Genomic DNA, 25,870 nt, shown 5'->3' with positions numbered 1-25,870 from the left:
TTTTTCTTTTTTTTTTAATCTCTTTTAATATTTTTAGGAAAGTAATAGAATGAGAGCCACTTCCTGACTTATGCAAATAAGCAAAGCTTTGTTCAATCCTGAATTCCTACACTTATTTCCTTTCTGTAACCAATTGAGGCCTCCAGAAGCAATTAACTAACCCTGCATGAAGACAAGTGAACAGGAGGCCCTCGGAGCTGCAGGTCCTCCTTGGAGGAGCTCTGTGGAGCTGAGATTTGCAGTTCACACTGACTTACACAGAGGCAGAAATTACTTCAAAAAAAAGGACTCAAACACCTTGTCATCTCTACACACTCAGTATGAATTACTTTTTAAAGTAATAAAGGAGGAAAAAATAGTTAGAACTAGGTTCCTATGTACAAATTACTTACTTCCACATTTATTCATACATCCTTGACTTTTGAGCTTTTTCTGGTCTGGAATTCCCCTTTGTGTACCAATTCTGATTGAGAATTGCATTTGTAATATGAAATCTTGCAGTTTGTTTTTACTGAATTTGGTTTTAAATTTGTTTTTCTTTCTCTTCTGTTTTTAATAGTCAGATATAGGGGAAATTATTCTTAATTATACAACAAAACATTAAGCAATTACATGCAATAGCAGTATCAGGTGCAATAAGTTAGGGCATTACTCTTATCTTGTAGAAAATGAAAGCTCCAAATGGGTCCTGAATGTATCTTGAATCTCCACAGACTTCATTTTCTTTCCTGTGCAACTACTTAGAAGAGTAGGATCTATCTTAATTAAAATTTACTGCTTATTTCAGAATGGAAGAGCTGAAAACTATTTTCCTTCCTATCCTTCTAATGTCTGTGCTGTTTATGTGCTTGAGATGGCTAAGTGGTAGTCTGAAAATTGCAGTAAGATTAGTAATTACTAGGGGGACATAATGTACTGTTTCATTGCAGTGGAACTCTGAAAAATATTTAAAGTATTTAAAGGAGAAGGCATTAATCATATTTTTCTCATTATTAATAATTTTTACTAATTAAGTTTTACAGTGAGTTTTCCTTCATAAAATGGGCACTCAAGCCACACCTTTTAAGACCAATATTCTTCTCTAATACTACTAAAATTCAAAATCACTTCTTTTAAGATTGAGAAGCTACAAAGGTCATGTTGTAATGTTGACTCTCATCAAATGTAGCTCTGAACCTGTAATGAAGTAAATGTAAGGAAACTTCTGAGAAAATTGTACTGCTTTTACTATACTGGGCACCTGTGGGTTACACCAACAGATAAGGATTATCCAAATTAGTTAGTTTTTGTTTCAGTGACATTGGTCCTGTCTTGTACTGACAGCATAATCATACCCTCAGGAAAAACTGCTGAAGACTATTTTAAAGACGTTGTCTATCTTTACTGGCATGAAGATTTGTTTTGTGTAGTTTTGTTGCTTAAATAGCCACAACATTTGTTTCAATAAAAAGATATAAGGTCCAAAATGATATATGAAACATCTTGGAAACAAATGCTTTTAATGTGATTGACTTTGAGAAGAGGAAAGGGAAACAGTGTATTTCCTTGAACATACTCTATTGAAAAATTGAAATGCCCTTGTATCATATAAGTTAACAATTGAAACAATGTTCTTATTTGATAGTTATTCTCAAATTGTGCTGATTAATTTGAAAAACTTTCCCCATACTGTCTGAGCCAATTCTGCTGTGTTACTTTATTTTAAATACTTTTTTTTTCCGGAAGCTTTGTGGGAATTGTTCTCTCTTATTTAGTGCTAGTTGGATTTCCACAAATTTTACTATTTTAGCTTAAATGTGAGTGTGGTTCTTTGAGACAAACCAATTCCTTGATGTAATCTCCCTCATTACGAACTAAATTTGAAAGAGAAAAGGTAATTGGACTGTCTGGAATTGTATCATGCTCAGTGTAACACATCTTTCAGAACATTCTCTTTGAGGAAGGATTTGTGACAAAAAAAATTGAAATTACACTTAAACATATGCTTTTTATATTTTAAATTGAATTATGTTTAAATATTTGTTACTCAGGTTAATATCAAACTGCAGATAATGAGTGACAATAAGTACTTCAGTTCCCCCTTATTTCAGTAGGAATTGTTGATCCTCAGCTCTGCTCAGGAGTTGGCATGGCTCTGTTGTCAGAAAGACTTCAATATTGTAATAGAAAACTACTGAATGTATTCCTATGATCTGATTTTGAAACAACTCCTGCATTGTGTTCACTGACAAAAGCATATCTGAATCTAGCCAAGGATTTTAATACCATCTAACTTAATGCATTTTGAACTAAAAGAGCTTGTGTTGCTAGGCATCAAATTGGTGATGCATGGAAAAATTGTTCACTGAAAATATAATATAAGACTGCATGTACACATCACAAGTAGGTTTTCTGGATGAGCATGAAATCTAAACCCCTGGAAAAATCTGTATATTTAGATCAAGCCTTACTTTCATTGTACTCCCAGATTCCATTAGTTGATAATTTGATTTTATTTCTTTAAATGAATTCTAGGTAAAGTCTTCTGCTTTTCTTTAAGCATAAATTTAAAATAAAGAGTCTGTAACTTGGTTGCTGTAGTTAATGTGGATTATATAGATTTTTATTTCCTGTTGGAGAACAGAAATATTTTTAGCCACAGAAAATTCAATATTATCCCAGGTACCCTCCACGTAATACAAATATATTTACTATTTAAGGCTTTTACCTACTGCAGAAAGTATAGATTTTTCAAAATCTTTGTTCTTTTAACAATGACATATAGTTGACAGAGGAGTCTTAGTAATAAGCATGAAAAATGCCATTTGCTTTTAAACTTTTCAATAACAAATTCTTTCATTTCAAGAATGCAAGTACTAAAGATCTATTAAAAATATGCTCGTTTTACCTTGAGATACTTCCCACATATTCGGTAAATATATTCACCTATACTTACTGAGTCTAACACACTTCATGAAAGTCTCACAAAGAGCAGTTTGAGGACTGATCACAATTGGACTTCATTTAGAAAAAAAACAAAAGAAGTGCTGTATACAGTAGTTACTGTAAACAAATCCAAGATAAAAGCCAAAAGCTCAATCCTGTTTAATTTAAAATTTTAGCAGCTGTGCAATTTTTTTATTTTTGTTTACTTTGACTTGCATTTTTAATTCAGAATACTGTGTTTTTTCCCTTTTCCTGAAATAATTCCATATAGAAGCATTTGTGTTTGTGGTGGGAGAGAGAGGGGAGAGATCAACTGGCATTTTAAGAATGCAGTGCAACATTATAGAAGAGCATTAAAGAACCTGAAACTTTTCTCTGCTTAGGAATCAGATGGTGACAACACAAAATCAAATAAATTGCTACTGAGGTCTTAATTACTGGATTAAAATTATAAAATAAATATTAAAAAATATTTACATATATATAATAACAGTAGCCACAACAAAGAAATGTCTACTAATTAACTTGGAAAACTGTATTATCGTACTTCTGAAATAATCTTCATGCTTGGTTCATAAAATAATAAAACCCAAAATTTTCTTAGAAAAAAACTTTTAGATAAGGCTAGAATGACTCTGTTTTTTAACGATGCTTGTCTTTTTTTTCCACCAAGATTATTTTGTTCAGGTTGAAGGGTGGTGAATTGCTTTTTGTGCTGCAAGAACATAAAGAAAATATAATGAAAGTATGGAGCCTTTATGACTGTTCATGGACTGTAGCTCTTAATCTCTCAATTGGAAAAGCTCCAGTGACACTCCACCCATTGCTGCCTTGAGGTTTCTTCTCTGGGTTTAGGAGTGAAGTGGAGCATGTTCAGAGGCTTACTGATGAACAGCCTTTTTTCATTAATATCTTTGAAAGAGGTCACTGTGTTAACTTCCCTGAAAATGAAAGGTATCCTAATTTTTGCAATTCAGTACTTGCAAGAAGCATATTCATTTAGTGCCATTATTCCATGTAGTACCTTATGTTTCTAGATTAAATTGTTAAAAAGCCAAAGGAGCACACATGTCATCTAAGTGAGGTACCCCTGCAGACTTACCCTCTCCCTAATGAAAGACAGAGAAGATGTGTTTTACACCAGGATGACTCTCTCTCTGGAGATGGCCTTCCATAACCTTAACTAATACTTTTCATGCTTTTCAGCCATCTAAAGCCAAGTAACAGAGGATGTACTCTGTGCTGCAGTACTCAATATGCTTACAATCTTTGCAGCCTGTGACACAATCAGGAGAAAATATTTACGTCACATATATAAGAGCTCCTGTAGCTCTACAGTAACTTGCAATTTTCTTCAGCTATGGAAAAAAGAAAGGCAACAGACAAAATGTCCGTGTATAGCAATTACTCTTGTGTAGTTTTCAAAATTCGTAAAGAAAATACGGTCACTAGGCCTGCAGGAAATTATCATTTCTGAAAACAGTAATTATGAAAAAAAACCAAATAGCCCAGCTGGATCAAAATGAGCCAATGCAGAACTAAAATTGTACAGGTCCAAAAGCAGAAAATACCATTAGGTATTCTTATTGATACTCACTGCTTGCAGTCCCTGGAAAGCTCTTCGCCTTCGCAAATTACCTTGATAGAAGGCTTCATTGTTTTTTTTCTCTGAGTATAGTCATTATTCGCTTTCACTGTGCTGTAAATCTGGTTCCTTTTCTCTGAAATGGAAGTTTATATAATTATTCACCTAGATTATATGATTTATCATATCTTTTAATGAAAGAAATAATAGTACAGATACTCATGGATAGTGGAGAGTGTGGTAACCCATACATTTACATGTGTCATACTTATGCTTTCAGTTTTTGTGGCTTAAGGCATCAGGATCTAAATACACCTCTGATTATCTTTATTTTCACATGATCTGCCAAGACAGCTATATTCCTTAGGAGCAATACATCTCTTACAACCCAGAATGAAATATATTAGCACCAGGGCAAAAAAATAGTGGTTTTTTTTTATATTTTTCAGTTCAACATGTTTGAGTGTAGCTGGATCTCCCTTGTCATTTTCTAGAAAATTGTGCCACAATCATTCTTGCTAAACCTCTGCATTCTAATCCAGTATTTTTGAGCGAACAAAGAAAAAAGCAGCGTATAATGAAGTCCTCTAATCAATATGTTTATTCTAAGATGTTTTTATTAACAGACTGGGTGGAAAAGAGTAGAAACACAGGACTGACCATAGCTCATAAGTCTAGTTGCCAGCAGCCATTAAACACTGCGGTGATAGTGTTCACAGTTGTGAACGTAATACATATATTTATAAGTGCCTACTATTGGTTGTACCAGAGGAAGTGCATCGCTTTAAAAGTATAACATTAACTTCAGACTAATGCTCTTCCTAAAATAATTTTTTTAAACTTTTTGTTTGCCTCTCATAGCATAGTGAAAATTCAGAATTAGGTGTCGTGAATTTCTTTATTGTTTAGGAAAAGCTACCCATACTGGAAAATTCAATAAAAAATAAGTAATTACTGAACTAAGGGTGTGGTGTCATTTAAGCCATTTGACAGTTACATAGTAAATTTAGTAAAATAAAAAAAAATAAAATAAACGCTACATCAAATATGAGTCAGGTAGATAATTAATAAACTTTCAGTTTAGATGAAGCGAGAGCCAAAGGACTGACAGTTTGGCAAACATGGGCATGCTTTGCAAGACTTTTTCCTTCAAAACAAACACACAAAGCAGTTAAGACTTCATTGTACACCTGGAAATGTGGGGAAGTTTTTATTTGCCATATACTTTATAATTCTTTTCTGAAAGTATGTAAAGAGCATACCATTTGAATTTCATTACCGTAAAGTATTGTTCCTTTACTTAGCCAACATAAGTAAAAGTAACCTTGTGTAACCTCAACTCATTGGCTGTTATGGAACAATAATCATTTTCTGATAGAACCAGTTTGCAGGGTTTTCATACGTCCACCACAAAGAAAAATTGTATGTCATCTCAGTTTTATTATATCCATCAGCTGGCTGCCCATTTGTTGTGGAGTGTCTGCTGTGACTTGGGGCCGTGACTCTGTTCGGCTGTAATAGATTGCCTGTAGTGCATTCAGTGACTCTGGTACCTGTTGCTGGTTTTTTTTCCAGGTCAACTGGCTGCAGGTACATGTGAGATTGTTACTTTGGACAGAGATAGCAGTCAGCCCCGAAGGACTATAGCCCGACAAACAGCTCGCTGTGCATGTAAAAAAGGACAGATTGCCGGTACAACAAGAGCAAGGCCAGCGTGTGTTGATGGTAAGAAACAAAATCTATTCAATCAGTTTCTGCAATTCAAGAGTGCTGTCTCATAAAAAAAACAAAGCAAAAGCAGTCTACAAAAGAAATTTTCATGTTGTCCCAACTACCAATGGCAATAGCATTGAAATTCACCCAAAGGGTAATACTGACTAATAGTATAGATATTTCAATTACATTTTTTTAATTGGAAATTTCACTTTTGTTTTAGCTTGATATGCAGTTGAATCTTAAGGGCACAGTACTGTTATTTATTCTGCATGTGATGATAAAATCCGCAGTGAAATGGCATTCTTTTTTCCCCTAGTTTTTATTCCTTAAAACATTAAAAAAATGCAACAAACAAGCCTCAAAGGTCTTATGCCACTGGGAGGCTAATGTGACTGCTCCTGTGTTATATTTAATGGTGTTGAAGAAAACACTGATGCTATATTTGGAATACAGTGTCTGAATGTACCTCACATGTCCAGTATTTCTTTTCTCTTTAAAATGATATTCTGTATGATTCACTGCAGATGCATTGATAGCATGTAGCTGGAAAACTGCTCACATACAGGGAAGTATGAAAATGTTTCTCTTTGAAATAATTTTTTGAGACAAATGAAATTCTCTTTTACGTTAACAGTGGGACAGTCTTCAAGACAGGCCTGCCTTGCAAGGCTTTTAGCAAGCATTCATATTAAAAATGAAATTGGAGACACATTGAAAATAATGATGTAAAATTATATGTTTTTATCTAGTCTCCATTAACAAAAGTAAAAAAAAAAAAAAAAAGAAAGATGCTTTTGTATAGAACTATAATAAATTCATGGATTGGCTTTGAATACTGGCTGGTTTGAGTCCTCAGATAAAAATATTGTGGAGAACACCCTCCTGTTGCCTCAGAATTTGGTCTTACCAGTGATTATCAAAGAAGACAGCTTAAAGGAGATTTCAGAGACAACCCACAAAGCTAAATATAGAACATCATGCACATTCTATTTTCGCATTTTTCTTTCACTGTTTTTGGTACTCTGTAAGACAGTTTCTTAGCTGTCTCTTTCATAATATAATACCACATCCAGCAATTCTGCTTTCCTGTTTTATTGTAAGATCATAAGATTTAATTGCTTAAGAAAGGAATGATTTTATTGCGTCATTTATAGTTGTAACTTTAGGAAAAATGCTTACTACCAATTAAAAAATTCAACATATGTTTGTCACTTTAAAAACAACAGAGTTCTAAGGTAGAAAAAAAGAGTTTTGCACCAGCTGATGGGAACAAAACATAATTTTTCCTCAGTCAGTTTTGGCCTATGGTTAGATTGATTTGCTGTAACTTGGGTATCTGAAGATAGCTGATAGTAACTCCAGTTTTTCTTTATACCCAACAGAGAGCAAAAGGCACCTTCTCAGAGTAATTTATCTTATCCTAAGTGCCTAAGATAAGTCAAGTGTATCACTCTCTGTTAAGCACTTTGTCTGCCTTGCCTTAATACATCTGTGAGTGTCTGAAGACGGAATTTAGATAGCTAGAACGTACATGTCACTGAGAAGACATGACTGCACCACATCCTTCAATTACTACATTAGCTTGTTTTCCAAATGTGGAAGCTTTAAGTTAATTTGATATTTGAAAATATTTTTTCTTTCTTTACTTATTTTTTCGGGGAAAATCATGAGGAAAGTCTGTTTCAAATTCTGCTTGTACTTTCAATGTGCTTGATTATAATTTTATGAAAACAGAGAACTGAATGACACGATCCATGGTTAGAGATCATGTAGTCAGAGAAGGTTCTTTATGTAGTACTTCACGTTTGAAAAACAAGTGGGAAGTTCATTAGTTGAAAAATAGAGCTTCCATTTAACATTTGTGTCTAAATATTTTATTTAAGGCTGACAAGGAGTCACATGGAAAAGATAATGCATACATGTTACTCATTGGGATATTCCAATTAGACACAAAACTATAATTTTTCAAAATGAGAAAAATCAGCCATTGAAATACCCCAGGGAACTGGTGGATTCCCCAGTATTGTACACTTAAGATCCAGTTGGACAGGGTGCTGGGCCATTTCGTCTAGACTGGTATTTTGCTGAAAAAGGTTGGACCAGATGATCCTTGAGGTCCCCTTCCAATCTGGTATTCTTTGATTCTGTGAAATATTAAGATCTAATAACATGGTTCTTCATTATTTTGTGAAATGTTTATAATTAGGATGTTGAGCCCTTTGCTAAGGATGATAACTGCAAGATATGTAGGACATGCTACTTTATTTTCCTCAACACTGTCAGGGATGTTTTGTAATCAGAGCTCAAAAATGTTAATAATACCTAGAACTGCATATCAGGTTTCCAGACTAAAAAGAAGACAAAAGTCAAACCTTTGATCTGTAAGTTTTTGTCATGAATGAAGTTTAAAAAAATAATTTTACATACCATCAACACCATTACACAGGAAAGAATAAACAAGCACTTTATCTTGTCTCTAATCTGCTTGTGAGTAAAGCTGGCGGATAAATGGGCCACTGATTGACAAGTATCCATCTGTGAATTTAGCAGGTTCATAGTTTAAAGAATATACACACTGAATTCTTCCATATTTTTATACACATTTCTAGAATAATTTTTTTCAAACACAACTACTTAATGCTTTATTCTGAACATGACATGAACACTACATAAAATTATGTATGAGAAAGCTGGTTTTGTCTCCAATATTAAGTCAAACACTGCTGGTTCAGGAATGTAACAACTAAACATAATTGCTGATTTGTTTTGGTTTTTTTACAATAAAGAATCCCATTTTTCAAACAAACAAATAAATCCTCCTCTGAGCTTGCTTAAATATATGTAGATGTAGAATGTACTTCTGCAAATTTTTCTTTATTTATATTATAATTGATATTAAGAATATAACTGCTTTTTGACATTTCATTTCTGTTACCAAAAAGAAAAAAACTCTCAAAAATTTGGTTCTTTTTGTTTTATTCTTTATATACTCTTGATTTTAAAAAGATTATTTCTTAAGTGAAGGTAGACCATAGGCCTTTAATGCGAATTCATTTGTGAAGGAAGCATGCATAATAAGTGTGACCTGCTAGTGTAACCTACTAGTGAGAAAATATTAGCTAACAATTTTGTTGCAGCTTCTGGCAAGCAAGTGGTTTAAGAATTCAGTATCAAAGCTGGTAAATTTTACAACCTTAAAATGCATTCTGTTGTGCCTGACTACCATTTGTACAATGTTTAATGGAGAGAAGTACCTTAGAATATATTCAGTTGTGTAGTGTATTTCCTGGAGCTTTGAAATCCAAGTGTCAATTCTTGCAGCAAAAGGAGTAGGTAATTTAAGGGCTCTTAAACCTTACAAACATTGGCTGAGATTGCACTTGTCAACATAGCTCTTAGAGTAAGTCCTGAGTTGATTATCAAAATCCACTCTGCTTTCCACTGCTGCATCACCTAAGGTCTTTTCCTAAGAAAGGAAAGACAGTGAATGTCAGATAAAACTGGAATTCTTAGAAATGGAAATACAGTGTCTAGGAGTTTGTCTGAGCAGAACATGAAGAACAGAGATTTTCTTGAAATATTTCCGTGTGATGGAGACGGTTGATTTACTTTGTATTTTTTTCTAGCAATCTTTAACTATGGCAGATTGCTAATGTATTCTGAAAAAATGGCATCGATATTCACCCTGATTTAAAGCTTGATTTAGTGTTGATTGCTTCATTTCTATACCCACAGAGTCATAATGTATATTTGGTATGTTTGGCTATGATGTAATTTTTATTCATGAATGTAGGGTTTGTGATATTATGACAGTGGTTTGTCTGCACTTTTCATTATATTGTTTTTATTTGCAACTAGTGTTCCCAGTCCCACTTTTGAGATCAAATTCCGTAGCAATGACCTCAGTTGCATTAGTTTGATAAGATATTTTATTTCAACATAGCATCTGGTTTATCACCAGAGTAATTTCCCTGTGTGTCAGTTAAGCTTCATCAGTTTTTAAGCTGGAACCAGTGAGAGATTGGAAGATAACAATTACTGTTTGGTTTTGTACAGTATTTTTGCTAATTTAATTTGTTTTAAAGTATGTGATGAAAAGTCTTTGATAAAAGTTTGTGTACAGATGCACCCATGATTTGTGTTCTTTCACAAGAATTGTATATATCTGACAATAAGATTTGTTATGCCAAAGCCTTTCTTAGAACACTAGTATCCTGAGAAGTGTGCAGTGAACTTTTAAATGTTCAATAAGTCATGTACTTCTGTCCAATATACACTTATAGGTAAAAAATAAAACCACAATTCTGTTCAGAAAATAGAAACAGCTGATGAGAGGAAAAGTGGTATGAGAGTGTTCCCGTTTGGCCAAATTTAGAAATATATCCACTGAGAGAAGGCAGGTCACCATCCCTCCCCCACAAGGTTCAGGAAAAATAAATTTTCCTCGAAGGAAAGTGAAGGAGATAAAAACTATTTCTTTAACAAACACATGGGAAAAGGAAAATAATGCTAAATAATAAAATCTCTCACTGTGGAGAAAAAACCTGGGAAAGTGTTCGAGTCCTCCCTTTGGTCTCCTTGGAGCTGGGGCTTGGCCCAGGGCCAGGCCCTCTGTGCTCAGTGGAAAGTCCTCCCGATGTGTTCTGGGTTGAAGCAGTCCAGTAGAAAAGGGAGAAAATCAGAAATTCCAGGGAAGGGAAAAAAGTTCAACTCTCAGTCTCTCTCCGGAGACACAGAAGCTGAAACTGGACAAAAGCTGACTGGAAAGCAGCAAGCCGGGTACTTCCTCGCTTCCCTGCCGCAGCTGGGGAAAAAAAAGTCACTATCTGTGTGTGACCTTGAACAAGCTGCAAACTGCTTTGAAAAAGTTTTGCTCAGTTTTTCCTTCCCCCTCTCAGCCTCAGTTTAGAGACATAGAAAGGCACAAGAATCAATTTCTGGGCATAGGGCAGAGATATGGGATACACATCATAAAGTCCCCCCAAGACAGAGAGAATTAGTTTATTTGCTTGAGAAGATTAGGATGGCAATCATTAATTTGCTTACCTGAATTCTGTGATTAGAAGATTCTTATGCTCTGGATTTGAGTACTGGTTACTTTTATGTCCACAAAATGCTATGAGAAATACCAGGAGATCAGTCCCAATATCCAAAAATCTTAAATTTGGACAAGTTATACCTCAGATAACTGAATTCAAAGTGTTCAGGCAACTTGTGTTACAAATCAAAGTGTGTTTTTTGTTTGGGTTTTTTTTTACTTTTTAAATTTTTAGTAATATTTAATTGCTTTTGCAAGCATTGTAACAATCTTGTTTTCTATAGGATGTTATTAGATATAATTTGTTCATACATTATGATTAACATGCTTTTCAGTTGCCATTGATTGATTTTGTTTAACACAGACACTCAGGATCTACAAGGAAGCTGCATTAGTTTCAATCAATAATTCCTTGCTCTTCTCATTATCTCTAGGACTCTATAGGGAGGTGTAGGAGTCAGAACTGATCATTAATAGAATCCTAGGTCATGCACTTCAAACAAAACTGCTTAATAACTGGAGAGCTTCATCATCCTAAAGAACCTTATTGCAGGGAGCAAAAAAAAAAAGACAAAAAGAGAACTATAATTATATTCAGAAATGGGAATTTTCGCTTTGACATTTAGAATATTTAGTATGTTTACTATTGTAATATTTATGTTATTTTATCATTATTTTATTGCAGATATTTCAAATCTTCCTTCACTCTAATATACATTTTACTTTGTTGCATTTAAGAAATGTATCTTTAAAACAAATAAAACCAAAAGGAAAACTAGTGTGGGTATTAAACTTAGTTTTCAACATGACTTGAAGAAACAATAATTTTTTTCTTCCTTTCCTCATCCTAACTCCCACATATACAGTCACAAATACATCTGTACTTATAGATGCACCGGAGCATGTACAAGGCTTTCTTTTCTTTCAACTACCTCTAGACAATTCCATCAGAACTGCAGATTTTCCTAGTTACTGATATGAAAGTAAAATTGTTTCTGTTACTCACGAGCTTCCCTTTTCTATGCATGGTACAGACACACTGACAACTTCAACCTTGCAGGTCACTTTTCATTTAGAAATGCACAGGAAGTTAAGTGTCATTCCAGTTTCTTTGCTTTCTGCTCCAAACTAAGGACAATACATGACATTCCAAAAGAAGCTGAGTGAAATTTCTTGTCTAAATAATATCAAAAACTTAGTAAAATCATGGAAAAAAGTTCACTTGAATACCTTTGTTCTCTTGGATCATGAATGTCAAGTGTCAGTTAGAGATTGAAGTGCTGCTGGGGAAGAAATGGCACTGTTCAACCCTGAGACAGAAACTGAGCAGTATAAAATGGAACATCTCAGTAGCTCCACCATCAGTGGCAACACAGAAGTGTCTATAAGAAATACAGAGAGGCAAGTTAGGTTTCCTCTCCTGACTGAGAATCCATAAAAGGAATAACCAAACACATGACATAAAAAGCCAGCAACCAATGAAAAAGAAACCAAAATCCTGCTTAGGAAGCTAGCACACAGATTGATAACTATCCTAAAGGAATACTTTAATGAAGAAGGGTAGGTAAAGGCTTCACTATGGTCTGAAGTATTTGGTACCTAAACTCAAACAACTGAGGCCCCACCTTGAGTACTGTGGCAGTTTTGGGTGCCTCAATATAAGACAGACATCAGATAGTTACAGTTTGTCCAGGGGAGAGTGACCAAGATAATGAAATGTCTTAAGGGCAAGACTTGTGGGAAGCAACTGAGATCCCTTTGTTTGTTCAGCTTGGAGAAGTCTGAGGGGTGACCTCATCTCAGTCTACAACTTCATCTGATTTACCAAAATATGAATATCGATCTAATATCAATATCCAACTGAGATGGACAAAAACTCTCTGACAGTTTAGAGTTAGAAGGTGTATGTTTTATTTGGCGCCAGGCACTGTGTGGATAGCTCCCTAAGACGCAGGGCTCCGATCCAAGCAAACACAAAGCTTTTTATTTCTGAAATTATGAAAATCCAAAATACAAATGCATATTCATAACATTAACACCTCCCATTCTCTGTTTCGTATGGAAATGAGCTTAAATGCCATTAAGCATGCATAGTGTGTGTCCTGAATTGAGTCAGTGGTCTTGAATTGGGTCAGTGGTCTTAAAAAGATGAAATAACTCATCTTCTTCATTTTGACCTTTTTGCCTTTCTGAACTTTAACAATCCTAATTACTCTATTGACCTCTAAGTTTCCTCTTGCGTGACATTTGAACAGGTTCCCACCAAGGGAGGAAATTGGTAATTGTCCTTGTTCCCTACACCAACTTATCAATGTTCCTGTTCCTCGTTCTAAGCACAGCTAAGCAAACATACAAATGACAGATCATCAGTTATTTGGTAATCAGTTACTAACATCTAAAACTCTATTTCAGGTCCAGCTCTCTTAACTCTAGCTGGGCCCAAATTCCTTCCTATTCTATCTAATTTCAACACAGCTAGCCTATAACTAAAATCTTTATGTTTCTTCTAAATCCATGTTTCACATCAAGATGGGCAGCAGAGGGGGAGATCCTGATCTTCCATCTCTTTGGTGACTAGTGTTAGGACCCAAGGAAATGGAATGAAACAGCATCAGAAGGACACATTGGACATTTGGGAAAGGTTCTTCACTGGGAGCATGGTCAGGCAATGAAAAAATTTCCCTGGGAAATGGTCACAGCACCAAGGTGGTCAGAGTTCAAGGAACATCTGGACAAAACTCTTGGTCATAGGGTTTTCTCTTAGTTGGTCCTGAGAGGAGCAGGGACTTGGACTTCATGATCCTTAGGGGTCCCTTCCAGCTTGAGATATTCAATGATTCTATGATTCTGTGACTGGAACTGGCATAAAGATGCAGACCAGGATTTTGCATAATGTTAGTCTTTTCCACAGAACAAGCAGCCAAGTAGCAGGGAGTGAGTACTGATCACAGCTTAAAAGTCAGGCACAGTATAGGTTTGTGGGTTCTCAAACTGAGAATTTGTTTGTTTGTTTGTTTGTTTGTTTTGAGATCCTAATTTTTTTTTTCTTCCTAATGTTTTGTTGACCAATAGATCTCCTTCCATGATCAAAGACTGTTTATTGGGTAACAAATCAAGGAGGTAGCAGAATTAGGTTTAAATAATTATGGCACAAAGAGGCAGATTCTTTTCTACTAGCCTCTGAAGGATTATACACCACAGATTAAGAGGGAGCACATTATATATATAAGGGAAATAATGCCAGGATAAGAGTGAATAAAACGTAATTGGAAATAAAATACTTCTTGTACTGTTAACAAAGAACTGGAAATACGTTTCACTTATAAGCATCCTACTTCGAGGTTAAACCTGGCATCAATATACTATTTCAAGTCAAGAGATGGCTGTCTTTCTAAATTATAGGGCAGGGAAATATTTAGGAAAGCAGAATTATTTATGTGATTTGGAAGGTGGCCAGGAACCAGGGGTTAGCACTGATACTGTGCAAAGAGTGCTGAGAGAACTTAAATTGCCTCTAATGCTTAGTGCCTTGCTTTCACAATCCATCTGAAAGACAACACCTTCAGCCTCCTGGTGTTTGATTGGATGCATTAGTTCATCAATGCTAACAGCTTTGTTTCCTTTACTTCCTTCATGTTCCTATGCAGTCACCCATGTAGTCTAATCCCCTTTCATCTATGTGCTCTGATGGCAGTTTCAGCACAGAAAAATCGTTAGAGGTTATGTGACATTAGATTGTGGAACAATTTTCTGAGGAAGTGACTAGAAGCCTAATTACTACAGACATTTTCAATTGAACTGGACAAAATGACTAGAGAACATATTATGCATTAACATAAGCATGCACTGAATCACTGGCTAGAGTTTTCTGTGCTTGATATCTTGCGGCAGGGCACTATCAACAACCACAGCAGTCTGCAGTCTGATTCATTACCCAACTTCAGGCAATAGGTCAACATGACATTCCTCAATTCAGGAGTTTGGTCACTGTAAGCTCCCTCTGCATCTCCCTCTGTAGGCAGGGGGATGAGATGGGCATTTCAGAGATCACTTAGTGTCAATATTGGAATCACTTGTGAAAGCTTGTCTCTTTTTTTTTTTTTTTTTATGGCATTAAAGAGAGCATAGGATGACTAGCAGATAGGTTTTCTGCTTGAATGTAATGTGTGTAAACATTTCAGACCATCAGCTGCTCAGAGTGCCTTCTGGAAAAGCCACTGTCTTCACTGATTAGAGGCAGTTTAAAAAAAAAAAGTAACATGTTTATATTACCCCCCTCTGGTTGTCATCCTACCTTCCAGTTATCCCCAGAAGAGTGGGAAAAGAGAAACTTTCAAAACTATTCATGTGTGAAGGTGGGCTTCTGTCAGGGCAACGTTTGTCTCCAGTGAGTGTAAGAGAGTATAGAGAGACGAACCTTTGAAAATACCCCTGCCATTTCACCAATGGGTGAGATATAACTATAGCTAAATGACATTTCAGGCACTATGTGAAAGTAGCATGGTCAAGGAATAACACCCCCCCCCCCCCCATATTTGTGTCATAAAAACTGGCATTTTCATATCAGAAATAAACTTTAAGATGTCTTTATTTCTCTAACTTGTTTTGCTTATGTTTTACTGCTGTGTTATTTTTACAGTATCAAAGACATGCAAGACACTTCATAATCCAGTTTCACACAGTCCTAGACTAAAAGCTCTTGCAGTCTAATGATAGACCAAGTCATTGGTTGTACAGGATACACAGAAATAAAGATGTAGCTGCTTCTTTTTGTTAATTATCCAGATTCCAGGGAGTAGGATAAGGAGAAAAGCCCTCCAAGCTTCGTTGTACTCTCAGATAAGATGGAAGTTGAAAATTGGAATTTCCATCCACTTGTTTTAGACTATGTCTTTTGAGAGTTTCAGAGGTTCCTCTAGCATCCTTCCTGGAAGGGCATACACAGGGAACTTCCACCCATGCTCATCCCTTTCGAGAGGGCAAGGTTCAGCCCCAATTGAATATGAAGGGAAATGTATCAGTCTAGACTGTGCATCACAAAGGAGAAATAAATTCTTATTTGTGATAGAAAAAAAAAATTAATTATTTCAGATAAAGAATAGAAGTTTGATTTTTTTAAAAGAAGGAAAGGTCTATTGGTTTTTTTTCATTTGTACTAGGGTGTTTTGATGCACTGACTAGCAGCAGCAGTGCAATAACAGCCAATGGAAATAATCACCTATTTTCTCTCCAATTATATCATGTAACAGTTTACAAAATTGGAAAAATCAGTCCTCCTGACCTTGAGAATAATTGTAATTTTTTTTAAAGTATATTTTTAAAGCTTACTGTCTGGGATATATGTAATACAGATTAAAATAATTTAAGAACAGGCTTTCCTTGCTAGGATAGATGTCTTCTGCACAAAGCAGCAAGCTTATTTTAAATTTCAGGCTTCAGCTTTGCATGTATTACTGAATTTTTAATTTTGTTAAGCATAAAACATGGAGGTCTTGCTAAGAATATTGACGAATTCTGAGCAGCTTTTTTAAAGTAAGTAGTTACCCTGGACTCAGTATTGATATTCTTGCTTTAACAGCCTTAATTCAGAATTTTGATGTAACTTTTGGAAATCTAATCATTATATATAAGTATGAAGCCAAGGGAAATGCCAGCCTTGGAAGATGGAAAGGAAGGCTGCAGTGATGAGTGTAGGTCCCAGCATTGCCTTCCCCAAAATATATATGAACCAGATTCAATTTCATCTGGTCCCATACACTGACACATCCCCCTTCTGGCTTGCTATTCGTTTATGTGGGGCGAAACCTGATGGGATCCCTCTAGGAGGGCCTGTTGCCTGTCTGAAGAGCATCAGCAATTTGTTCCCAGCTGGAGTTCAATCTTCCTTCAGAAGACAAATCATGCTACCCACAAAGTGCCTGGAACCCAGTTTTATTGTGATCTGACTTTGTGAAACTGGATCAGGAACATACCATGTTTTAGCTAATAATATCAAGGTTTTCTCTGCACATTTTGTCTCAGAGAAGTTCAGAAGCTCCCACAGATGTCTGTCTCTTTTAATCCGTATTTTTGTATAGATTCTATCTGAATTTTTATTTTCAACTGCAGGCAGCCTGCTTAGTAACTTCAATCTGAATGTTAGAAGCTCCTTGTTGAAGTGGTGGGCAGCAGGAGGATAAACTGCCTCACAATCATGGGGCAGGAGGACATTTGGGTTTAAAATAGCTGGGTAGGTCTTCACTGTTAGAAAATACTGCTGGGCTCTTAGTACCAGATTTCCTGAAGAGCAATTCTTAGACTCTTTATGCAAATAAACTGGGTTCTGCAATTTTGCATTTGTCACATGTCAGAAGTGGAAGTAAGTCTTGGTCTATATGAATATTTTAAGTACCTGACCTCTGTTCATTTGAATACACATCACACTTTAATTTTTGTGATTTCACCATCCTACACTAAAAAGTGCTGAGTTAGTGTTGTCTTCCTTTACCAGTGATATGAACTGCATTATCTGCATGTTGGTGTAAAGCCCCAGACTTGCTTGATGAGTTTCTTAAAGGGGTTAAGCTTTTTTTATACCCTGAGGCAGGGGCACAGGAGAAACATGACATTCTCAGGAGGTCACACAACAAACTTCTACTTTAGAGAACTCAAACTTTACTCAAACTTTAGAAAATAAGGGTACTTGGCAAATTTTAAAGCAAATATTCAATCAAAATAAAGCATTTCACATGGCATTGACTTAGAAACCTCTAACCCATCTAAATTTAAGTTACACAGATTTCCAGAGGAGGAAATTAGGAGAAGGGAGAGCAGGGTGGGAGTGACAGAGAAAGATTAATAATCACTGCTTGATTTCCAGTGCAATTACAGCTACTATAAAATCCAAATTCTGGGCTGTGCCCCCGTGTGCCTTTGTGCAACTACTTTTATCTGCTTTGGTTTCCTGGGGCCTTCCCCTCCAGGTGGGGCCTCCGGTGTACCAGTGGCTGACAGCCATTCTGGGCTGGACAAGAGGCTCCAGGGGATAGGCTGTGCAGCAGTGCATGTCCTGCTTTCCACAGAACTTGCCCTGTCTCCTGCTCTTTAAGGTAACCTGGAGTAAAGCTAATTTTGAAACTCTTTGCACAGTTTAGGACCCTTTGGTTAATGTAGCTGGAAACAAAATATATATACTGAGTATCACATTGTCTTCAGTTCTGCAGGCACCGTGCATAGCATGAGATTTTGTTTTCTGGTAATTATATTGTATTTTTCATATTTATTTCTGTCTTACAGTTATATATATATATATATGTAGATAGATCTTGTTTCTGTATAAATATATAGTAAATATAAAATCCCTTTATATTTCTATTATTATGTGGCATTGGAGTGAATAAATTAGGAGCTGAAAGGCCAAACCACAAAACTCTTTCCCAACATGTAGTGCTTCTGCTCCAAAATTACTTTCCTGGTCAAGGATGACCTTGCAAGTAAAAAAGCCTTGCTGTTGTACAAAGTTACCTAGCAATTGTAATTGTCCTAAGCTGTTAATTATACCCATGGGAGTAGTTTCTGGGACAAGCCGGAGGACTCAAGTCAGGTTTAAACCAGTGTAAGAGCCCATCCATCTATTACAATGGCTAAACTAATTTATTATGAATTAAGTGGTGCCATTTCTTTGTGTAGGAAATTCTAAAATGACATTGTGTTCAGTGTGCAAACAAAGATTATGGAAAGGTTTCTGTACTTGAAGCAGTTTTTGCTTCTCTTTCAGATGTTGATGACTATATCTGGAACATGAACATGGGTCTAGATCCTATTATAGAATTAATAAAAAAGCCTACCCAGACAGAGAGACATGATTCCTATCTTGATATTCTTATAATTTAAGGTTCACATACTTTAACCTCTTAGCCAAATTAGGAATGCTATTGTAGCTAATGAACCTGTTTCCTTGAATTTGGATTTACCGGATCAGTACTCTTTTGGATAGCTAGATATAATAAAAAAATAATGGGATCAGTGCAGTGACAAGCTTCCCGTAAGAAAGAAATTTGAAGAAGATGGTCAGATTAGTGTAAGAGTAATTTGAATTCTGAAGTTCTTTGTATTAATGTTTTCCCTTTTTTCCTAAGTTTTTATATAACAATTGCTTTAAATAGTGTACTTTTCACTGTAATCTACTAATAATCAACTGCAGGCTTTTATTTGGAATAGAAAGTTTTATATGAAACAGACAAACTGCATCTCAGTTTGCATTGGATTTTTTTCTGTACTCTGAGGTTTTTTAAATTTTATTGTGGACTGTTAACATAAAGTGTTGGGTATTGTTTTTTGGGTTTTTTTCGGGGGTGTTTTGTTTCGTTTTGTTTTACTTCGGGGTGTTGGGTTTTTTGGGGGTTTTTGTTGGTTTTTGTTTTGTTTTTTTTTTTTTGCATTGAGTTTGCCTATTAAAATAATGAAAAATAACATTCCCGGGCCTTTGATTTCTGACTTCATATCATAATATGATAAGATTTAGAGGTGTGACATCCTGTTAGAGTGCTTCTGATAGCTTCAATATTTAACCTAATTTTGGAGTATTTTTCAAAATTATGGAACTTCACTTAAATGTTAATTTGTACAATATTTAAGGTTCAAATTTTCAATTACTAAGAATACTGTGCCTACATATAGTATTTTCCATGCAGAACATGTTGCTTTTTATTTTCCCATAAGATGTTGAGATTTTTCTGTACTGAAAAAGAGTTAAGATATTTAAATGTAAATGAAAAATTACAAAAAAGTTATGTATGATAATATCAATTATGAAAATTCATCAGAGTATATATATATACACACATATATATATACACAATAAGCATAAAGAATAAAAGAGGTAAAGATTGAAATTAAAGCAGTATAAATTTCTGGTGATGTCTGTGAAAGTGAGTTTTAAGAAAATTATGAGAATATTAGTAAGTATGCTCAAATGTAAATAAAATGGATTATTAGAAGAATTTTTAAAATTTTGATTGAGACATTTATTTTTTACGTTCCTAGAGTGTACCCTTATGATGTAAAGCTGAATCCACTTGAATGGTTTTCGAAAGATTTTGCCAATTGAAAAAAATAATTATTCATGAGAATGGAAATGGGGTAGATACTCCTTTCCCTCTCCTTACCCTATCCCTCTCTTTTACGTATCCCTTGCATGCCCTGATTCGAACAGAAAAAGCTTCCACTGAATACTAGAGTATGCTTTCTACAAAGTTATTTGTGTCCCAGATTTGTTGACTCTAAATACTGTATGATATCAGCTAGAAAATCAGCTACAATCTTGGTGTTCAGCAATCTGCAGCCCTGATAGCCATCTGTGTCCATAATACTTTCATTAACAGGATGTACTATCATCACACCAGAATTTCATTATGCTGCAGAGGCACAGCGGCTGAGTAAGGAGAGATAACCAGTAGCTTATAAGAGTTGCATTAAGAACAGTCATAGACATTTTGAGAAAAATAAGGCATAACTACTTCTGAAGACCTTTCCTGGTTTTTTTTAAGATTATCAGTAGCTACTGAAACCAAATTTTGTGGAGTTTTTTTGATATATTTTATAAGGATTCTTTATCTACAAAAGTATTTAATCATTGATCTCAAAAGAGCATTACTGATACCTGTTTGAGGTATAGATTGCATAGTTGCCATTTTCTGGTAGACATTCAATAGCAGAGTTACATATGTAATCATGAATAAAGATCTTTTCTGAAAATGGACTGTTGCTTCTGGATTCATCAACATAAAAAGAAAATAACACTTTCCATACCCTCACTGAAAAAAAAAAAAGTCTGTGAGATTGTTCAGTGGCCTGTTTACACTGGTTCTCATAAAGACGTTTTAGGAAGAATAATGATGTATTCATAATTTAGTTTACCGTTGCTATATTCTTTCATCACCAAAAGTATATCACATCCTGTATGACCAAATGAGATTGGCCCATGTCAAAAACTTTGACTTCTTAGGTCAGTCAAAATTAGTAAAATTAGAAAAAAATTGATACATCTGTAAAAGCTGATTGGCAAGATTCTTGTTACTGTTTCTCATGGCTGCCATGGTAGTGTGCAAGGACAATCGCAGTCCTTTATTATGCTGAGCACTGTAGAAACTCAAAATAATAGTTAATCCCCTTCCTGAAAAATTAAATAGAAATAGGATGGGAAAAGGGCCAAAACTTAGTAGAAAAAATATGAGACCAAATAATCTTTTTCCATGCTTGTTCCATTTCGTTCATTTCTGTACGGTGTAGAGGAATTAAGTTGTGCTGAGAGCCAATAGAGCCAGATGAAAACAATATATGATGGAGATTGTGTAGGGGATGCAACCATAGAAAAAACCCTGAGAGGTGTGGGTATACAGACAAGCATATATAAGAGAAGGAAGAGTGAAGGGCCAGAGCAAGTCAGCACAGAGTAGAGGAAGTCCTATCAGCATTTTAACAACATTTTTGAGCATCCAAAAATCTTTTCTTTTGCTGTTTATATATGTACTTACGTTAGTTTCAGGATATTTTCCTACATTTTCCTTTTGCGTGATGTTTACTTTTTGAGGTTTGCTTTATTTTTATTGGCTTTTTGTTGGTTGGTTGGTGTTATTTTCTTTTTGTTTTGTTATTTTAGTAATGTAATTGGATACTGGACTACTGGACTTATAAAAAGAAGCAAGAGTTTAGAAGAAAGAAAGAAGACATAGAGGATGAGGAGAGGGTGGAGCCAAGGACAAGAAGCTAAACACTCTGGCCTGGTTAAGTAAAATTAGGGGTTGGCTAATGAGGTGAATCAAAAGGCAATACAGAGGAACTGAATAATTGCAGTGGTAATAGCATGCCTTTCCAAGTGAGTAAAAGCTGTAATTAGCTCTGAATTTAGCTGAAATAAAAAGAACAGGTATAGATTCACCTGAAGATAGAAACAGAAGCCTATTTTGTTCTCATATTTGTGAGGGATGGTAGAACCTGAACCAGGAAGGTGAAACAGAAGTTAATATTTCTATATATCTCTGAATATATACTTACTTTTGCCTTCTCCTGAGCTACTTCTTAATTTTTTAGTGTAAGAAATATAGGAGTTTTTTACCAATAATGCATGCCTAATCAGATGGATTAATTAAACTCCTAAAGGAAGACATTAGTAAACTAGTTGAGTTAGTCCTGTTGCTCAGTTCCTCAATCTTCATCACTTTTCTCACAAACCTATAGATATTCATCGATTATTCATCCTCTTATGAAAGGACATGGAAATACCACCCATCATCTAAAACACAAGATAAATATGCCTGCTGTCCAGAGTTACTTGACATCCAAATTGGTGTAGGACTTCTAATTGCATTTCTTTTCTTCTTGTGTTCAATGATAAAGAATCAAATATTTTGGTGAGGAAACCTTTTATTCTGCAAGTAACTGTTGTGCAGAGGTTTCTTCAGCTACTTTTCTCTGCCATTTATCTTGGGTAGACTGTTCAGACCAGGGTACCCTTCTTCTTTTGTTGCAAAGTAGTTAATCATATTTCTAAACATAATGTGAATTAAAATATGAATAAATCTGTTCCTGAGTGCTTGTGTAGTAGGACAAGGACAGTATAGATAATGTTTTCATAGCCATTCATCTTCTTGACCCGTTTTTATCCTCATTGTGTGCTTTATATATATGTATATAATTGTTTTGGTTTAAAAAATATGGATAGCTCCTGAGCTTCATGAGACAAGGTGAGTGGATGGAGTGTTTAGAGTGGAGAAGACTGAAGTATGCTCAGTGTCAGGACAGGTAAAATGTGATACTAAATACCTCATATGGAGAGACAGGTAATCTAATAGAAAATTATTTGCAGGTTTGCCATAATGAGAGAGGAACTACATCTCACATCTGCTTCAGATTAAATGTTTGCTTGCTGATAAGTCCAGAATAGTTAATCAAATGCTAAAATCCATTATTCTTCATCCTTCTTCCTGTGTCGTAATACTGAGTAATGATCTTGTCAGGAGTTTGCAGCTAAGTTCACAGAAGTCTTATTGGTGAGGGTTGAAGTGTGTCCAGTACCATATTCCATTGGCTTACACGGCAAAGTTAGAAGATGGAAGGTCTCCATAGTCCATTATCCTGTTGTGCTGGAGACAAGGAAGCTAACAAGGGCAGCAAGAATTTAGCAGTATTCTCTTAACACTGCTGCTTTCAAACAACTTACTGGTAAAGACACTGCATCCCCTGCTGGGCCTTCAGCCACTCGATTGTCTCTTCAAAGTCTTCAAAGTTTGTTGTGTCAGTAAATTTTGTATTAAGTCCTTAGTTCTTTAATGTCTGTTGTTGTAAACAATGGTTCACTTTTCCTGTGGTGCTCATAATTTTGTATGTGTACATATATGTACCTGTCCTCATGTAGTGTTCCAGTAATTAGACCTTATTTGTTCCTTTCTCTGAACACTTCTCTTTCAGCATCTTTTCAGTTTTAAAACTGCCTAGGTAGGTACTGTGACTTATGTAGCTTTTCAATGGTGTGGGGTTTTTTTCTTCCTGTTTTGTTCTCTGTTCTTTTCTTAGTAACTTGTATCATTCTGCTTCTAGTTCTGACAGTTACTGAGCCCTGGCTTGATCTTTGAAACATTTCTGGTTTGATTTCCAGATCTCTCTCTGAGATGATAATAGCTAATTTAGAGTACATTCCTGTATATCTATAGCTAGAGCTACTTTTTTCCATGTGCATTACTTTGTTTTTATTGACATTGGATTTCAGCTGCAGTTTATCATTTGATTTCACAGCAGTATAAGATCTCTTTGCAACTTTCACAGTTTTCTTTCTACCACTCTAGAATAATTTATTGACATCAGCATATACACCTCACAGTTCCAGCTCAGTAAAAGCTGCAGCATCACAGTTTCCTGATTTTGGACATTCTGATTCCTGTTCATCTGTATTTTGTGTTGTTTATTATCAAACTTAACACTAAACAAGTTTTACAATTTTGCAATTTTCTCCAAGTAAGACTATTAGACTCCAGGCTGTCCTTGGCTTTTTTTTAATCTACTCTTTCTGATCCCCATGCCCCTTTGTAGGGATGCAAAAAACAGAGAGAACATGCCTACGATAAGAACATATAACATAAAGAAATAATATCACTCACCGTTGTTTGAAAAAGGAACTTTCTGTTGGGTTGCAAATTGTCGGTATACTGGGTCTTCTTTCCAGTCTGATGTCAGTAGTCAATTGCTTTTGGAAAATTTCTTTTTATTGTAGAATAATCAGATGACTTTTCTTACTAGCACTTAACCTGATTGCTTTCCACATTATGATTTTTTAAAATTTTTCCTTGTAATTTGTTTTTTTTCCATAATGAAAGCTTTAATTTTTTGCAAGCTGCAAACTTGTTATTACTATTGAGAGGTTGGAAATGTAAATGAGACTGCCTTTTGCATCTAGTGTTTGTTCATGTAAATTCACAAAAAAAATGTGCACTGCCTGTTTACAAGAATCCTTTACCCTTAGTAAAAATACTATACCTGGCAATTTGTTAGTTACAACATGAGTCGCAGTTCAAACTCTTAGGAGTCAAAATTGTTTCTTTTATCTTAGGTCAAAATACACTAAAACAGTAGGATATTTTACCATCAGCAAAGTTATAAATAATCCCACAATCTATTAAATGCCTTTGTAAAATAATTGAATGCAAATCTGAGGTACTAGCCAAAATGACTTCTGACCTCATATCTCTAATATGGCATGTTGTCATGTTCATACAAGCTGAAGAGAATAGTTATTTTGTCAGCTTATTTACTTTGGGTTTTGTGTGTAACACATTAAAACAACTCTCTGGAGATCATCTGTCCAGAAAATAAGCAAAGTTTCTGATTAGTCAAACATTAAAATATATTCTGGGATAAGAGACAGAAGAAAGGTTCAGTTTGGGAATTCATATTATTAAAAAGTTGTCCTTCCTTGGCATCCTAAAACTCTTTTTGGTTTATTGTTGATTATTTTTTGTATTTTTTTTAATCTAGATTATGCTTTTTTGGCATCTGCATTGTAGAAGAACATTCTTTTAATTCTATTAGAGTAAAATGCAAGTTTTATTGATGTATAGGTGTTTCATTCTTCATTCTTACTGGATTTTTGTGCTCCTTTTCCAGATGTTTAGGTGCTAAGTGCTTTTATGTTCATTACTGAATGAGTGCTAGAACAAGTTGGTTTAGTTTTGTTTGAAAGAGAAGCTTTGAAAGGGAAGCTTTGAAAGAGAACAGAAAACCTATTACCTTTGAGGTATCTTCATTCACTGCTGCTGATTAGCAAAGATTAATAGTATTTTAAATTGTAATTTAATTAGATCTATCAAATAATTCAAACAGGAAATTAGTTTCTATGTATGCAGTTAATGGAATTGAATGTCAAGCTCATTATACGGCATTAAAATTTTGCCAGATTTAGGATAGCTTTAAGAAGAAATACTTGAAATAGTTGGGATTCACAGCACATATAGTGTCTCTGCCTTTAGGCATAGCCTAAGGCTCTGAACATTTTTAGCAAGTGGAACTCTATTAGAATCCATTTTCATAAATAAAAACAGAATTTAAGTTATTCTTCCCAGGGATTAGCTATCTGG

The 25,870-nt window shown here is 35.0% G+C and overlaps 1 protein-coding gene across 11 annotated transcripts in view; it reads left to right on the top strand.

Annotated features, from left to right (window-relative positions):
• TAFA5 (TAFA chemokine like family member 5) overlaps window positions 1-25,870 on the top strand; it is a 524,263-nt gene that overhangs the window by 222,952 nt on the left and 275,441 nt on the right. For all 11 annotated transcript variants that reach the window (XR_004239671.1, XR_004239670.1, XR_004239672.1 and 8 more), the window contains one exon: window positions 6,086-6,235. Coding sequence is in view for 8 of the 11 variants with exons in the window: in XM_032106457.1 (XP_031962348.1) it covers window positions 6,086-6,235 (150 nt within the window). In the remaining 3 variants the exon portion in view is untranslated. The remainder of the gene's footprint in view (window positions 1-6,085; window positions 6,236-25,870) is intronic.

The sequence above is a fragment of the Corvus moneduloides genome, chromosome 4 (genome assembly GCF_009650955.1).
Source record: "Corvus moneduloides isolate bCorMon1 chromosome 4, bCorMon1.pri, whole genome shotgun sequence".
NCBI lineage: Eukaryota > Metazoa > Chordata > Aves > Passeriformes > Corvidae > Corvus > Corvus moneduloides.
This window is presented reverse-complemented; position numbering and strand designations above follow the sequence as displayed.